Source organism: Suillus fuscotomentosus (assembly GCF_016647785.1).
Source record: "Suillus fuscotomentosus strain FC203 chromosome Unknown F5891scaffold_14, whole genome shotgun sequence".
NCBI lineage: Eukaryota > Fungi > Basidiomycota > Agaricomycetes > Boletales > Suillaceae > Suillus > Suillus fuscotomentosus.
In genome coordinates this window covers 334,881-351,504 of record NW_024539526.1, presented here as the reverse complement: position 1 = coordinate 351,504, position 16,624 = coordinate 334,881, and the positions used below count along the sequence as shown (strand labels likewise).

Sequence of the window (16,624 nt, the reverse complement as noted above, 5' to 3'; positions counted from 1 at the left end):
GTTAACGCAGCAGACAGCGCTTTGCAAATAGTACTGAGTCAGTGTTTGCACGCGGTGCTCGATGCCGACTCCACTTCACACCTTCAGCATCGACAAACATCACCTATGGAAGCCTGACGCTATGAAAAGAATATACAACAACATACAAATCCCTCACCACATGGATCGATGCCTAAGATGCTTTCGGCGTGCTAGTCGCCATTCTTGGACCTCTGCGATAAATGATTTTGTGCCACTATGATTCTGGCGTAGTCTTTCGAGTCATAACTAACTCCTCAGGCCTCAGGGTGTACGGACTCCGCTCGCGACTAAATCTCAATGACCTCGAGCTCGGCTATACCATCCTGGACAAAGATTAGCATATAGGGCTTCGTTGGAAACGCAAGAACTTACACTATCTGACTCCTCCGTATTCAACTTGGGCAAATAAATCCTGTCCTTATCAACCCATATGTCCATCACCTGGTCGACACCAAATATTCTATCCGACACGACCTCCACGTAAGGCAGGGAGGTCGTCAATGTCTCCTCCAATTCGGGAATTTCTATCGTAGATGGCTCTCTCACCACTATTCCTAATCCCTGCCGGCGCTCAACAGCTAATGGGCTGAAGTCCATCATATGCAACAGATAATTCGGGTATTCTTCCACTAATGTCATGTCCATTGTAGGAAATGCCTGCAACACTCGATTCCCGCTAACACCGACTCTGCACCGCCAGTTGTGCACGAAAATACGAGCATTTAGAGGACCCCAATGTTCCCATGGAATTCCTGCCATTCTATCGGAGACCCCAGCTTGGGGGTCAAAGAAAATCCTAGTAGAAATAATGAAGGCCAATGAGTTTGTGGCATCCCGAGTGCGTGTGATAAGGGCTAATATTCGATTTTTAGGGTCTGAGGTCCACATCGTTCGCTGGGCTTGCATCTGCAGTTGTGAACTATGTGCAATGTCGTCCATCGGAAGGAGGCACTGTATGCCCGTCACTGATACAGGCATCAGGAAGCAGGCCAATAGTTGAGGTGCCTGTGACAGATCCTCGATCGAATAGAGCTTCAAGTCCTTGCTGACAATCAACAGTCTATCGTTTCCAAGGAAACAAAAATCAAGTGACTCCCCAACCTCTGGGTTTATTATTGTGTCACTGAGCACGCACTAATAAAACGAGTGTCAATTGTAAATCATTGACTGCTTCTGACCAACGCTCACACTGGACGTTGTTGAGTGTTGCCAGTCCCAAATTTGCATAAACCATATCTCCTCGCCGAATTTATAGCCGCCTTCATGAACCAGCAGAGAGCGCCGGAAGGCGATATGCCTCCCTAAACCCTCGAGTTTCCAATTTTCTATTGTATAGAGGCCGTCCTCGCATCTTGGAAGCCCTGAAAGAAACAGTGTCTTTCCGGCAGCTTCGGGATGGACGCCACCATCTCCATCCAGGGTTCCAAGGTCGATGTACAACCTCTCGTCATCCATCTCGAGAGTTTCATCGGCAATCATACACGCGATGGCAATCAAGTTTTGCGCCGGGTCCATAAACACCTCGATGCTATCTGCATTTGGAATTGAACACAGTGATCCTGAAGGCCAATCACGCTCAATCCTTTGTTGTGAGGGTTTTGGCAGTATTGGAAAGATCTTGGCCGATTGTTCATCTTCGTTGAATAAACAGAGATGTCTGTCGGCGAGAGATGTTTTCGCGTCGTGGTATTGTTCTGGTATAGACACATTTTCGAAAGAGTGGATATCAAATTTGAACCATGCGTGAGCTTTGTCCCGCAGAAGTTGTAGACGCTTGGAAATGGAAGTGTGGTTGTCGAGATCTGTGTCGGAGACGGGGAGCAATTGCTGACCACCGAGTTCAGTGATATACTGAAGCTCGGATGAGGACAAGTACGTCTGGCGAAGCGTCCTGCATACCTGTAAGATGAATCACTGAGATTAAAGGATCGATGATTAATCCGATCAATCAACACTCACAGTTGTACAACGTAGAATATCTCGGTAAGGAAGGAGGCTCAGAATATAAGATTGGAGTTCTTCAGCGAGAGCTAAGAAACCTGTAGATCTGGACTTCATCTCCTTTTCAGCTTGGTTCACTACCGTGATATGAGATGGTATAAATTGAAGCCAGTGTTCTACGTTCAGTTGTTTACTTTGAACAACAACATCCGCCGTATATAGACAGCCCCTGAGTACAGCGGCACTCAGATCAGCTGTAGTGAAACAGGCGTACGCAAACAGCTTTCAGTACTGGTTTCCAACGTCTCATTCACCGAGACGAGGTGATGTATTGTGATTCAGCCGTTCTACTCTCTACAACTCATCGTAACGTTCGGATTTTCCGATACTCCTCGTACAAAACAGACAGAAACAAAATGCGCGCAATTACCATCTTCCAAGCTCACTCAGGCCGTGACGCGCTTCAGCAAATTCCTGCAATATATCATCACCCACATCGGGGATGCTTGAATATACTTTGAGACAGCCTCTGAGACAAAGATTGCATCCCTGATGGCCAGGTTCATACCCTGGTCATCTGCGGGTGAATGAATATGGGCTGCGTCACCCACTAGGAAAAGTGCAGCGCCAAGTGATGGCACTGACTTGATTGTTCTCAAGTTCTCAACAACGCTTTAGCTCGGGAACCACTTTCAACGCGTGATGCTCATACAGAATTGTGGAAAATTTTTGATATCGACAAATTGACAATGAGAGCGACAAGCTGTCCATGTCAGAGTAGAAAATAATCAAGCGGCACATATGCCTGTGGTGCTTTACGAAAGCTAAAAGAAAACTCATAACATGGTACTGATGCCTACGAGAGCGAAAACTTGCTTGATATGTTATAATGAGCAGACACAGAATGCGAAAAAAGGAAATGAAAACAAACTACGGAGGCCTAACACCACCGACAGCTTATGCAAGTATAAACGCGCTTCATTCATCACACGCATCACCGCAACGATGCCTTAGACGTCTTCGTGCTGACTAACCCTCCCCCCATCCCCGCGTCGTCATCAGTTGCGGCTTGGTTGGCGCTCGCATTACGGATGGACGTAAGTACCTCCTTGCAGTACTTGAGTTTGTCTACGAGTCGCTGGTTGAACTTGGCCTGCTCGGGATCTGCAGCAGGAGCTTGTAAAGATAGTGCCATAATTTCGCTGAGCGTGAATCGTGCGATCTTGTAGTTCTTGTCAATATGCGTCACCAGTAAACCATGAGACGAGAGGATGACTTTTGAGTGATCGTAAAAGTTGAACTACATACACAGCATCAATTATCAAACACATAAGAAGGGGTGAAATGAATGACCTGAAGGACGTCATGACTCATCTTGAACACAATAACGTGTTTCATGCGCAAATACTTCTGTACGAAATCCATTCCCTTGGTACGGTCATGGTCCTCGAAAGTGTACTCGTAGTCGCCGTACAGGCGGTCCATGATGTAGCGCTCGAAATGCTTGAGAAGGTATACCTTATTTTTGAGGTCCTCCGGAAATTCGGTCACAGAAAAGTTCTTCCTAACGTAGACAGTTCCGTGGCGTCGAGAGGAGATGTAGTCAAAGTGACTAGGAGATGTGTTGGGTCATGTCAAGATCAGAAATAGATAAGAACTCACTGCTTATCCGCTGAGAGTATGAGGGTCGTACTATCATTAAAGTGTACACCAACAGACCCATCCGTCAGGGCATAACCCATTCCATATTTATTGCAGTAATCCACCCAAGACACGATGAAAACGCGCTCATCAGGGATGGTAGTATCATCACGAGGATCCCGGAACAGCTTGCCGGCAGCCTTCGCGTCAAATGCTTGGGTCAAAGTCTGTGCAGCAGCATCAAATCCATTAAGCTTTGCTTGTGGGGGTTCCATGTGCGCGTCCTGCACTAGAGTTTCCTTGCGCTCTCCGCGCATCGGCTCCTTGCCCTTCAGATCCTTAAGGGTAGGAGGTAGATTCTCCTGGTCCTCCTCGAGGCGGGGTGCGCCCAGACCAGCCACCGGAGCCATCTGGGCTACAATTCTCGCCTTCTGCGATTCGAGCTCCTTCTGTCTCTGCTGATCGTGGTTTTTCTCCCTAGTTCCTCGAGGTGCATCGTTCTCTTCTTCTATATCTTGCAACCCACGTGCAGTGCGCACGTTCCGTAGAGGTGATTTCGTGTCCTTCGCTGCTTGCAGTTTTCTGAACAGAGGGGACTCCTTGATCCCATTTGTCGACATGACCAACGGTTGCCTAGCAGAACTAAGCAGGGCAGAGATAGGACTGCCAGGCTGAACAGCCTTCTGGAACTCCTTCTCTTGCTGAGCGATGGTGGACGTAATCGGATTTTTCGCCTTGTCTTCTGGAGCCGACGGAACCGCTATAGTCGAAATGTGATCGTCATCCAACCACACAGCTTTCTTGAGCTTCATGAGGTTGACCACGGACATTGGGCGCGTAAGGTATCGGAAGTCGGGGGGCGCGTCATGTGCAGAGACGGGGATAAATGGTGGGACAATACCGAGGTCGATGAAGGGTGACTTAAGGATTTCAAGGAGAGTAGGACGTTTTGAGGGGTCAGGTGTTAAAATAGCCGTGATGCAGTCCTTAGTATCTGGTGTAATGCGGCGTTCAGGCGGGAACTCGTAGACGTTATCGCGGATCCGTCTGCACGAATGGTTAATTAAAAATCAGGGTGCATGAACGGTATGCCTTACGTATAAATCTCCTTAACGTCCTTGGTCTGGAAGGGAGGACGACCGATAACAAGTGTGTATAAGATGACGCCGATAGACCAAGTGTCAACCTCGAAGCTGTGCCCATTCGCAGTGTCAAACAACACCTCGGGGGCAATATAGTTTGGCGTGCCACAGATAGTTTTCTTTCGTTCACCGGGGTTCTCGATCAAGGCAGCAAGACCGAAGTCGCCGACCTTGATGTTCATGTTCGAGTCAAGGAATAAATTCCCGAGCTTAAGGTCACGGTGGATGACCTGGTGGGTATGCATGTAGTGGCATGCACCGATGAGCTGTACAAGAAAGAATCGGGCCTCGCACTCGCTAAAGCGACGACGACGACGGAGCATGTCCATCAATGATCCGCTAGTGCAAAGCTCAAGTGTCATGTAGACGTTATCGTCATCTTCGAAACATTCCTGGAAGCGCACAATGTTAGGATGAGCAAGCGAACGGTGTATCTTGATTTCTGCATAGAGCTTAGCAAACAAAAGTGTCAAGATGCAAGTGAATAACCAGATGTGGTGTAAACTTGCCTTGGTTTTGGCCTTCTTCGTCTTCAGAGACGATTTGGTAACGACCTTGCAAGCAAGGTGTTGTGCGGCACTGTGACGACCATCTGCCACCTCATAGACACGTGCAAATCCTCCCTGTTCGAGACATGAATGATGAGTGTGTACAAGGCGACAATCGAGGCAAATCCTACTTCTCCGAGAAATCCTACACGGTAGTACTGAACTTGTCGATTCTGGTCGACGATTACTCTGGGGGTGAGGGAGGGGTAGTCTTGCTATTCTGCCTGGGCAGAGGTGGGTCGGCTGGAGTTGCCTTGGGTTTCTCTTGTGGCTTTACAGGAGATGTCAGGCGAGGCTGATTGAGAACATTGGCATTTGTGAAGGGATGACGACGATGAACAGACTGCTGCTGATCGGAGGGGGCGGGCATACGGGCATGAGTGTAAGTAGACATTTCAATGGCCTAACACCTTGAAAGTCTGACGGTTGTGTTGAAAAGAGAAGAGAAGAAGTGCTCAGAAAATGAACAGAGCCACAACAAAACCAACTTTGGCTGCTTTTTGGCTGACAACAATTCAAGGCGTGGCTACCGCGTGTTTCGCGTGTATATTATGTAATCCATCACGTGTAAAGCCAACATGCTCGTGACCGGTCAAAAAACCCTAACCTTAGTCTGGGGTTCCATGATCCACTACCAGCATGATGGTTTAAGCGACGGTCAAAACTTGGTCAAAACACATCCGGTCTAAGCCACTTTATTGTTTAGAACAGCGGGAGCGGTCAGGGCATGCTGCATATAAAAGAGCCTGTGGCGGCGTCCATGTTCCTCCTCATCCCCCACTAGCAAAACGTGATAACGGCCACAACATCCGAGACAATACTAATTATCCACAGTACCGACTTTCTTTTACCGTGGACGTGAACTGTGTGGTGTTTTATCATCTACCCATTGATAATCTTGACACTAAAAATGCCCATAGGACCCATATCTCTAGGGAATCATGTTGTACTCCTTTAATCCTAAAAACCTACCTTTCGTGGGCAAGGGAAGACAGAAAGCCATGAGTTTGACCAAGGCTAGGTACGCTACTACTTATAGTTATGACCTTCACTTTACAGAAGATCTTCCTATAGGAAAAAAGAACGATATTTGATGGAGGAAATCGATCCCGCGGCTCTAGGAATCGATGAGTTGAATAGCGATAAGCAGTCCATGGACTCGGATGATACATGTATGAACAGTCAACCGGCTACATCTGACTCCGACTCTGCCGATTGCACCTTCATTGACACAGCTTTAGATGGCAAATCGTTACCAAGTCACTCCTTCACTGGTTCTATGACGATTTCGAAAGGCTACGCCAACATCAAGCGAACACTCAAAGCTGTTCCTCGAAAACCGCAAAGAATGCACTCCCGGAAGATGCAGCACCACTTCTCTCAGGCTTATGGCTCCACTAATACTTCCACAAAGCTCTCATCTGCTTCGACGACGCTAAATGATTTTACGGGTCCCGTGTGTTATGTAGGACCTTCTATTGATCATGATCTATCGACGAAGGTCAAGACTCATCTCCACATCACCGAGGATGATATTCTAGCTGCAGTGTCAGAACCGTCTGGTCACCACACAAAATGCAGGGTACATGCACCAGATGTCGATGACGGTAATCCCGTCCCATGCAAGATTTTCCGGTGTCCGCGGTGTTGTACTGGTAACCATTCCGTGGGCGACAATGGACTGAACCTGAATACGACTGCTCTGGAAACACGGAAGACCCAGAATGGTCAAATTATGGATTCTACGGGAGAGGAAGAATTTTATTCTCACAAAATCTGTTACTTTCCTTGCGACTCTACGTCCGCTCCTTCTAGCAACAACAAGACATCCTCTGTTTTCAATGGAGAACCCAAACACACAGATGCGCGATTGAAGAATGATGTTGAGGAAGGCACTGGTATTCGTAAGGCCTACCGTCCCACTCAGACCCTAGTGGGCGTTAGCTCTAGTGAGGCCAAAGTATCGCCAAACACAGCCTCATTTCCACTCCTTGCTGTAGTCGATGTCGTGCCGATCGAGCATCTGGGACCATCGACAGAAAGAGTTGCATCTAACAGCGACTTTGCCGCATGCCAGGTTGATGAGAGACACGTGGCATTGCTGTCTAGTCTTATTCTACCCTCAACCGCGCTGCATGATTGTCACTCAGCAAAAGATGGACCCAACTTACTTGCAAACAACGGCATCTCGTCCCTCACATCGACACTTCCAGTTCCTTTTATGAATTGCTCATCGTACGAGGCAGCCTTCAATCCTTATTCTCTGGCTTTTCCCAACCTACCTGAACAAGTGCCTTTTGCCGAGCAGCCAGTTTCCACGTTTTCAGGACCCTCGCTCAGTGCCACTACGTACGACAGGTCTACTGCGGGGTCATTTTGCTCTGGACCTTTCATTTCCAACTCGCTTGACATCTCTTCTGATCACGCATCTTTTGTCAATAACGGCGATGTCCGCGCTAATGAAGGTCCCCTTCCGCAACCACAATGGGTTGACTATTCTGATCGCACTGACGTAGAAATGATAGATGCTGTCATTAAACCCACGAGGTCAGTGCTGGAGCGATGCTTCGCGAAAAATTCTGCGGAACTAAATGTGCCTAGGCCCTTCCTTAACTTCCCTCCTCTTGATGTCACTGCGATGCACTATGCTTGTACCTATGAACCTCCAGCTGCAATTACCGTATCTGGCGGAGCCTCAACGTATGTGTCTGCAGTCGGCCCTAGCTCCGAAGAATTTTCTACGAACGTCGAAGCTAGCTATTCTCAGCCTGTATTGGATTCTACCGCACGTCATTCTCCTATAGATATCGGACCTTCAGCTATTCAGTCTGAGCTTAGCCATATTTCGCATTGGTCATCTAGCATTCTTGGAGCACACTCGGCTGTATTTTCAGCGCCCACACGAGAACAACCTACCGACTTCCCTGGTTCTAGATACCCCTGTTCTGGCCTTTCTGAGATATCATCAGAGGAGCAAAATGTTTACGGGATTACCGCTCGGGAACAAGATATACCAAGGACCGCCGGAAAAGCCAATACACTTAACAGCACTCTCGAGAACGAGGAGTACGCTCGTAAGCGCATTGTTTATTCGCAAGACTGTGGACTTATGGAAATTATATTTTGAAGAACATGCAAGTTCTGCAGACCTCAATGTCGACGTTCACGAACACGCTGCATCCCAGTCCATTCCTGCCTCAAACACAGTGATCCATGCAAAGACCGTTGTGCAGCCACCTGGACACTTTGACGATACCATTACCTCGGTCCGTCGCCAACCACAGTACATCACCCCGCCGGCACTGAGCATCACTGGGAGATGCTCTGATGGAAAAGAAACTCAGACAGACATTGATGCGACGCCCGAACCAGACGACGATACCAAGACTGAGCCAGACGACGACGCTAAGACTGAGCCAGATGATGGGATCAATGAGAAGAATGTGAACGCCGAAGTACTTGCTCACGCTATACTCGACATTCCGCTTCCACCAGCGATAGTCGCAAGCGTTCAACTCCTCGGCCAACGGAAACGGAGGAACTCGTGTTGCCGTAAAGGCATCAACCGCATGCGTGCAAAGAGAAGGCAGATGACCACTGGAGAGAACGAGGAAGGCGGTAATGGCGAGATTCGTGCGCACCGGACGCGGTTGAATCATTTATCGAGACCGTCACCTTATGCCTCGGTGCCGTGGCGGCGTAAAGGACATTCAAAGAGACTTCGGAGATGATGGTATTGTTCGAGTGACCTTCACTCCCAGGCCAACGTACCGTCTGATGAGATCTCTCAGACGTCAGCAGTTGTGTCAGGCAACAATTCCTTGTCGTGTTCTCCGTTCATTCTCTCTATCCGTGATTCATCTAAATTACATGGACTAGAGTCCATTCCAGCTCAAGGAGTCCAGCGTCATACCTCTGTCCCCACATCTTCACGAGGTCGGTCGCGAGATAAAGATTCTCATCATAATACCTCTAGCGAACTTCGTAACAAGGAGAGACCCTTGAAACAGACCCGAGTCGAAGGTGGTGTCGGGCAAACGAAAGACTTTACGCAACCCCCGGCAAATCCAATACCAGACAAAAAGAGACCCCCAGCCCTGCGTCGGGCTACTGGGTACGGAAGTGCGGGTAGTCGGCATCGGGCTCATCATTCCACCAACGGCGGTGTGCAAGTGCGTATAGACAAACTAGATGTCATGCGGCGTGCTCGCTTGATTACAATTAGTCCAACTTCGAGACATGCTCACACGCTGGAACCATCGCGCGTTGTATCTTAGAAACCCAGGACAAGGATCTGGTTTCACATCTGCAGCAGCGTTTTAGAATTGCGCAAGGACCGTAACCATCGCTGGCCGCCTGGAGTTGAACGTTGATCTAGTATTTACTATTCCAGTCCCCCTCGGGCGGTTGCACATCGATTCATAATAATAGACGTCTGTATACTACGTTAGCCATTGTCTCTTCCTCTCCTAGGCCCTTCCGACTGTCAGTATGTCTCGTCATTGTCCGTGTGATTCCATGCTCACCGTAATATCCTGACGATGCATCGTTGAATTCGTCTAAAAGGTGTGGCATTTTGAATGCCAACGAAATTTGGAGTGCGAAAGGAGCATGCGGAGACCGAAATGAAAAGGAGCCTCAAGATGTTGGAGCGCCAGTGGAGCTCAAGTGGCGCGCGCACATGGTAGTCACACTATATTGGAAATCGCTTCGTCCTATGTAGAATATATATTCATGCATTTAGCTATCATACACCTCAGATCAACGACATGGGGCCTCAAAAATATCCGCAAGAAGTGGTTCACACGACAGTCTTGGTTCGAGATAGGATGGGAATGCGTAGTTCAAGTTATGAACCTCGCGTACCATATATAACATGGAGGTGAGAGGACTTTATGAGTATGGCAGTGGTCCCACGGTAATTACACTGTCCGGTGAAAAAGCACGGCAATGAATTGCTGAGGATTAAGGCTACATATTGGTAACAAGCAGTACATAGCCTGACTGCATCATGGAACATAATCGGGTGTTGACTACAGTACATGAGTAACGTTAAACGAAGTACAGCGTGGGACAAGAGTATGAATTCAAAGGAAGGTTAGAAGAGATTTGGCCAGCAAAACTCCGAGAGAAAAAGTTCGACATAATCGGTCTACGAAAAATGGAAGGATTCAGTTCTGAACGTCCAAATGTTCCCTGCACAACGGACAGGTCTGGTTCCTGGCCAGCCATGGAATAAGACATCTCTTGTGGAACCTTGCAGAACAATGTAAGCTGGCAGCCACTATAAGAACAAGAACAACGTACGCATGGCGACACTTTGCTCCCAACACGCCATGGTCCCCACTTTTAAACCGAGATAAGCAGATAGTGCACTTCTGTACATTCACACCCAACAGCGACAATTTAAGCTTCACACGTCCATCATTTGTCACCCTTCGCCTCTCTAGTTCTACCAGTCCAACAAGGCAGTTATCTAAACTGTCAGGATTGCGATGCAATGTGGCAGGACCGATAAAATCGGCGATGAGGAGGAGGGCCTGCGCATGTGGGTGACTTCAAGTACGGGCCCGAGAACTGTGCATCCCGAATACTCACGTCATAATTTGAGCCGTCATCGCGAGGGTGATCATCTCCTAGGCTGCCAACGAGGCCAGTAATGTATTCGGATGCAGGTGTTGTGACTGTGAACGAAGATGGCAACGTGGTTGATGTTGGCGTGAGTGGCCCACGAGGGCTGGAACTACCCACAGTGACGCTGTCACTGTCAATATCGTCCTCTAGGTAGTCGATGGGGAGAGGCGGTGGAGTGCGCGCAGGCGGAGTACGATCAGGTATCATGGGTCTGCTGTCCGGCAGAGGGGGAGTGCGATTTGGTAATGGGGGTGTATGAGTAGGGAGGGGAGGGGTATAACTGGAGCTGGAAGGGCTAATTGGATCCAAGCTGTCGTCGTCTAAATCGATCAACAGGCCCTCGGGTACATGCAGATTTTTGGGAATAGCCCTGGGGTGGTGCAAGACTGGAACAGTGGGAGTCTTCTCATCCGGCGTCCGGCCTACAATCCATGTAAGAGAGGGCGATGTGGATGGGGTCTGTGGTAGAGGACGGCCTGCATAGTGGCGCCGAGGTGATGCAGGGGCGGGGCTATACGGAGGGGTATGTGACTCTGGGGGTGGGGTAGGTGGTCCCGAGGGGAAGATCGCACTATACGCAGGTGCACTTCGCATTTCCAACTCACGTGACAAGGACCGTCCACGATGAATGAGGATCTCCTCGCGGCGGGCGGGAGTCCGACGACGCGTGACTCGCTCTGTTGCAGACCTAGTAGGCAACGAGTTATTGGGCGCTGGAATGGGTGTAGCAGGCGCCACATTATAGTCAATGTAGGTCACTTCTGAAGCCGATGTCGGAGAAGCTCTGGCATGTGTGCGGGCAGTCTTTGGAAGCTCCGGCTGAACAACAGCACGAGGCGTCGAATGTGAGCGAACATGTTCATGCTGAACTTGATGAGTTCCCAAGTTCATCTGCGAGAAGGAAGTAAGTGCCCTTCCCACTGACGGTTGGGATAAGGACAGGGACGACAGGGTTGGCGAGTCTCTCAACGTTATCCCACGGGTAGGGTGACGAGATCTCTCCAATTCATCGCAAACGCCAAGATCCTGTTGAGAGAAGGATGGAAGCGTCCTTCCGACTGTGGCCAACGACAAGCTCGAGGAGCTAAAGAGGGAAGCGGAAGACGAAGATATTGGGGATACTGGGGCGCTCGATGCGCATGTATGATCGCTACGCAAGCTGGAATTCGTGCGCCTCCGAACATGCCGATTTACAAATGGAGGAGAAGCCGGACGTTGAGGACGATCTTCAGCAGGAAGTATAGTCCGAATGCTAGAACAGTATGGGTGTCGATTTGTATTTGAGTTGCGGGTATCTTCTGTAAAAACATCGGGATAAGACCACGTCTCCGCAAAGCCTCCTGAGCGTAGTGCAGGAGCCGGGCTTGGGGGGCTAGGGTGAGCGGGGGAGTCTTCCAGAGAGGAGTGAGAGGAGTCAGTGCGATCCAAGACTTCCCAGTCCTCCAAGGATTCAGCTGCGCGCTCTTTCTGCTTCCGATGAAAGAGCTTTCGAGAAAAGTGGTGATCTCCGTGACCGTGAAGTGCGGAAGGCGAAGATAGATTGAGGAGTGAAGGTGTGCTCTTGAAGAATGGATTGGGGTTACGCAACAGTGAGATAACGGAGGATGAGGGTTGTGGTGACTGAGACCTATGGAATATCCTCGATGGAGAAAGGGAAAGGCTTGGCAGAGGTAGCTTGTGTTTAGGCGTAACTGGAGAAGATGCATCGGATGCTGCCTGCACGCTGCGGTCGTCAGGATATGGATCTTGATCCTCGGGAATCCTGAGTGACAATCGAGAGTTCGCGAAACGAGACTGAGAAGTAGGGCTTCGTTTTGGAGCCTGACTAAACAATCGGGTCCGCTGCGGCACGGCTGGAACATGTGATTCCACCGACCGTTGATGGTGCCTCGTCACCCTTTCCTCGAGAGGAACTCCACGTTGTCGATCCATTTCCCATCTCTGAGGTGGATCTACGTCCACGAGCTCTATGCTTGACTCGTCGTCATCAAGTAGTGCCTTCTGATGTACTGGCACCGGGAAGGCGCAAGACCCTGATGAAAGATTGAGCGTATGTGCAAGCGTGGGACTCGGCACATGCAAGGGCATCATCAAAGGCGATAACGCAGGTGTGGGTATTGACATCGATAAAGGAGTCGCCGTGATTGCGGATATCGGTGAATCTGTGTGCATAATGATGTTATCATGCGTAGCTGCGGGCTGTGTAGAGCCCGAAGAGGACGTGCGATTTGAGACAGGTAAATGTTCTGGGTGTATATGAACCCCAGCCACGAATGTAGATGAAGCGAGCGCAGATGAGGCAAGACTGGACAAGGTTGGACTGGTCGCTACCTCGTAAGTTGGAGGCGGTGGATAGTCCGAAGTATCTGGCCGATCAGTTGAGACATTCAATTCTACCACCTCCAGACATTTGATTTAATCTCACCACCATCTTCTCGCACTCTTGCTTGTCTGCGACGGGCGCTGGCGCCACTGCGGGTATCTCTAAAAGAGTAGCCAAGGTTAAACCGTATTTCTTCGCGTTGGCGTTCGTCTCTGTCTGCTTTCTTGGGCTCTTTCGCTTTACCACGGATCTTACCAGTCGTAGCTTGTCGACTGGGCTGAGCGGTATTCAGAGCCTGATACGGGTCGACCTGGGCGGGTTTTGTGGCCCGTTTGCTTGAGGTCATTGTGAAGCACTGAGGGAGGATGGAACAGCCTGAGATGGCGGACAAGGGCGAAGATGGGCAACACGCCTTCACCTGCAGGCGACCTGACTCGCTCTGGTATAATAGGTGTTTATATTTCTTTGGCGGTTTACCAAAGAGGCATAGCGCCCTATCCTTGCGGCACGGGTGCCATGATTCTTACGCGGAACAGGGACGAACACGAGCCAATTCATATCGCCTGCTGAGAGAATACGACAGAAGCCCTTGAAACGTTGCAGAGAAACGTTTCGGTATAGAAACTACACAAGCCATAATTAGTGGCTGACATAAGCATCACACCTGGCATTTGCCGACGGACCATTGACGGACCACATTGATAGGAAATCCTTTGCAAGTCTCTCAAACCACCACCATGGCGAGTTTCACTCACTCTCTGGGTTGTGAATTAACTAACTTCATGTGCGTAGATCATCCCAGTGAGATGCTTCTCGTGTGGAAAAGTCATCGGGGACAAATGGAACGCATACCTCGAGTTACTAGCTAACGATATGAGCGAAGGGTAGGTAACAATCTGGGAGCTTGCCGACTTATCACCTGACAATATTCCAGTGACGCTCTCGATGAATTGCAGCTGAAGCGATATTGCTGTCGGCGAATGGTGCTCACGCACGTTGATCTCATCGAAAAACTTCTGCATTACAATCGTAAGTAAGTTTCTGCATGTGATAAATGATGGCTCATGATGGCTTCAGCAATGGAGCGCTCGAAGGACAAGAACTTTTGATACCTTCTGTGCAGAGTGTGTTCCATACAACTCGAACTGTTGCAGTCCTACAACAACTCGTAAATCCTACTATGATCTTAGTTTGATTGCATTTATCTATCAGTCGCGTCCACAGCTCAGTTGAACTGAAGCTCGACCGCATTGATGATTATAGCATGGTCCATGAGTCGACTTCCCGTGACTACTACTACAAATCTCCAAGTTGTCCCTTCGACTTCCTCGCGTTCCTCGGAGAACCTGGCGTTCACCCAATGCTTAGTGCCCGAAGCCGATACAGCAGTATTGAACTATTGCCATGAGGCTTGCGGTCAAGGGTATTGCTGTGTATCTAAATGGCACGAGGCCCCACCCTTTCTTCGACTTCTTGTTGCATTCAGGTTCTACTTCGCACAGACTGATAATCAAACTTAACTATTCACCATGAACGACGGCAACAAATTGGGGGACTCAAAGTCAAAGCGGAAGAGATAAATCCTATATGAAAAACAAGCAACATTCATTTCAATCCAGCCTACGCACCGAACGCGGCAATAACCCCATATCCTCACCCATCCAGATTCCACTAGTATGGTGTGTATCAATATCATGGCTACGCAGCCGCCAATTATGTAGCCTAAGCGCTTCGATAGACGTCCACCCAACTCGTGAAGCCGCTTGCTGTGTGTGTCGCGAGGAGTCTCAGGTGAGTTGCTAGTCTGGGTAGGGCCCGCGTGGTTCTCGTTCTCAATACTGCCTTGATGGTTATTTCTGACGCGATTAGTCGTGGGTGTCGATGAGTTCCCCAAGAGGATAGTAAATAAATGAGTGCCCAAGACACAAAGAACGCACATACCGGCCAAAGATTATCGCTATACGAAGAAGTTCAGCAGGTGAATCAACGGCGATGCTCAAGTCCATTGATATCAGTGTGATTCAATGTTATAACTCAATATAATCTTAGAGCCCTCTGGATCATGCCAGCGGGTATGTTACGCGTTCTGGAACATAGCTGTGATCATATCATAAAAATCGATTCGGTATATTGGTATGTATTCTAGGCGCTGCTATAGATACTAGTCACAGTCGTTACATGTGTACAGTGGTTATATATACGTTGGACAGTTTTGGTGATGCTGAAAGGTAAAGCACGCCAACATAGTGAGCACGTGCTTCGTGTTTATCACACAAGCATCAGAATTGAAAAATTGGTCATGGGAAGGGGGGGCTCGCCGAAGGCGAGCCGAGAAGCTTTGAAGGGGTTGGCCTTCGGAAGTCGGAAAATCATCCCAGGGGAACCCTCAGAAACTTCGAGACTCCGTCCGCTGCGGTGACTGTTGCTCGAACAATCAATCAAACGGGTGAGAACAAGAGAACTCTGCATTTGACGTTGAATTCAGGTCTCAGCGCTGGATATTACTGGCACAGTTAAATGCCCACCTCCAGCTTCAGTTCTGATCATGGTTAGTCTTTATTCAAGTGAATCACAGGCTCTTATATTGCCGTTTTGCTTGACGGATTGTCACGACTCACGACGGTACTTAAACTTTTAGTCCGTCTAATCTAACGGGTACTGGGTGAGAACACACTTCCATAAATTTTGTACTAATAACAATGTCCGAGCCTTTCATGGTACATTGGACCTACAGTCCATCACTCGATTATTCACTCCTTGTCCTCATCTATGCCCTCATCCTCTCCGCCATCCTCAGTACCATATAACATCACTCTTTTGATTTTGGCCACGGCGCACTTCACGGCGGCAGCACGCATGGACTCCGTTATATTCTCTGCCTGCTTGAAGGTTCGCGAGTGTTTGTACACAACTCGGATCACGTCCGGCTGAAAGCCCGAACGGTTTGCAAGCTCCCTCACTTTCTCTTCAAGCGCAAATTTTGCGAATGGTGCAATATCTGCGGTGTGGATTTGAGGATCCAGGTTAGTGATTCTGACAGCTTCAGCCTCCGAGCTACTGCCGGCGAAGGGACTATTGACGGTTTTCTCAGTGTTTGTGATCTCACTCCGAGTCGTTCGACCAGAGCCAGTTTGCCCCCCAGTAGTAGTAGACTTTGAGGCTGAGGATGTGTGCAAATGTGGGGCCATTGCCAAAATGCCGGACTGTGTAGTATACTAGTATAGTACTCGTTAGGTTGAGTTGTGAATGAATAAAGCTAGTGCACCCAGAAAGTAGTGCGACAAATTTAATGTTTTTTAACCCCACCAATCAGGGATGGAAGCGAAATTCTTCAACGGCGACTTGGTGCGGCAGTTAACACGAAATTGAATTAG

At 49.0% G+C, this 16,624-nt stretch overlaps 8 protein-coding genes across 8 annotated transcripts; 2 read left to right on the top strand and 6 right to left on the bottom strand.

Moving 5' to 3' along the window:
- Positions 1-74: 74 nt before the first annotated feature.
- Positions 75-2,114, bottom strand: F5891DRAFT_115215 (uncharacterized protein). Its single transcript, XM_041365161.1, has 5 exons — positions 1,981-2,114; positions 1,210-1,920; positions 394-1,155; positions 158-344; positions 75-113 (listed from the first exon to the last, which is right to left on the bottom strand). The coding sequence occupies exons 1-4, from the start codon at positions 2,077-2,079 to the stop codon at positions 309-311; spliced, it is 1,608 nt and encodes a 535-aa protein (XP_041228667.1). The 5' UTR covers positions 2,080-2,114; the 3' UTR covers positions 75-113; positions 158-308.
- A 564-nt stretch (positions 2,115-2,678) lies between these two features.
- On the bottom strand, positions 2,679-5,787 carry F5891DRAFT_1020414 (kinase-like domain-containing protein). The gene is made up of 7 exons (XM_041361124.1): positions 5,571-5,787; positions 5,425-5,466; positions 5,255-5,368; positions 4,701-5,197; positions 3,625-4,650; positions 3,316-3,574; positions 2,679-3,262 (listed from the first exon to the last, which is right to left on the bottom strand). Exons 1-7 carry the CDS (start codon positions 5,685-5,687, stop codon positions 2,957-2,959), a joined length of 2,361 nt encoding a protein of 786 aa, XP_041228666.1. The 5' UTR covers positions 5,688-5,787; the 3' UTR covers positions 2,679-2,956.
- A 147-nt stretch (positions 5,788-5,934) lies between these two features.
- On the top strand, positions 5,935-8,782 carry F5891DRAFT_115169 (uncharacterized protein). Its single transcript, XM_041365154.1, has 5 exons — positions 5,935-6,314; positions 6,368-6,465; positions 6,535-7,840; positions 7,895-8,359; positions 8,423-8,782. Exons 1-5 carry the CDS (start codon positions 6,235-6,237, stop codon positions 8,541-8,543), a joined length of 2,070 nt encoding a protein of 689 aa, XP_041228665.1. The 5' UTR covers positions 5,935-6,234; the 3' UTR covers positions 8,544-8,782.
- A 1,682-nt stretch (positions 8,783-10,464) lies between these two features.
- On the bottom strand, positions 10,465-10,761 carry F5891DRAFT_947831 (uncharacterized protein; the record flags this gene model as incomplete). Its single annotated transcript, XM_041374764.1, has 2 exons — positions 10,465-10,549; positions 10,601-10,761. Coding segments are annotated over 2 exons (246 nt in total), but the record flags the coding sequence as incomplete, so codon positions are not given.
- A 16-nt stretch (positions 10,762-10,777) lies between these two features.
- On the bottom strand, positions 10,778-13,596 carry F5891DRAFT_1185728 (uncharacterized protein; the record flags this gene model as incomplete). The annotated part of the gene is made up of 2 exons (XM_041366588.1): positions 10,778-13,293; positions 13,353-13,596. 2 exons carry the CDS (start codon positions 13,594-13,596, stop codon positions 10,778-10,780), a joined length of 2,760 nt encoding a protein of 919 aa, XP_041228663.1.
- A 189-nt stretch (positions 13,597-13,785) lies between these two features.
- F5891DRAFT_115099 (DNA-directed RNA polymerase, subunit N/Rpb10) lies at positions 13,786-14,404 on the top strand. The gene is made up of 4 exons (XM_041365137.1): positions 13,786-13,990; positions 14,043-14,134; positions 14,185-14,279; positions 14,328-14,404. Exons 1-4 carry the CDS (start codon positions 13,988-13,990, stop codon positions 14,357-14,359), a joined length of 222 nt encoding a protein of 73 aa, XP_041228662.1. The 5' UTR covers positions 13,786-13,987; the 3' UTR covers positions 14,360-14,404.
- Positions 14,405-14,475: 71 nt separating this feature from the next.
- On the bottom strand, positions 14,476-15,256 carry F5891DRAFT_978126 (uncharacterized protein; the record flags this gene model as incomplete). Its single annotated transcript, XM_041376760.1, has 4 exons — positions 14,476-14,646; positions 14,779-14,833; positions 14,879-15,106; positions 15,192-15,256. The coding sequence occupies 4 exons, from the start codon at positions 15,254-15,256 to the stop codon at positions 14,476-14,478; spliced, it is 519 nt and encodes a 172-aa protein (XP_041228661.1).
- A 744-nt stretch (positions 15,257-16,000) lies between these two features.
- On the bottom strand, positions 16,001-16,438 carry F5891DRAFT_1185727 (uncharacterized protein; the record flags this gene model as incomplete). The annotated part of the gene is made up of 1 exon (XM_041366587.1): positions 16,001-16,438. The coding sequence occupies one exon, from the start codon at positions 16,436-16,438 to the stop codon at positions 16,001-16,003; it is 438 nt and encodes a 145-aa protein (XP_041228660.1).
- Positions 16,439-16,624: the final 186 nt, after the last annotated feature.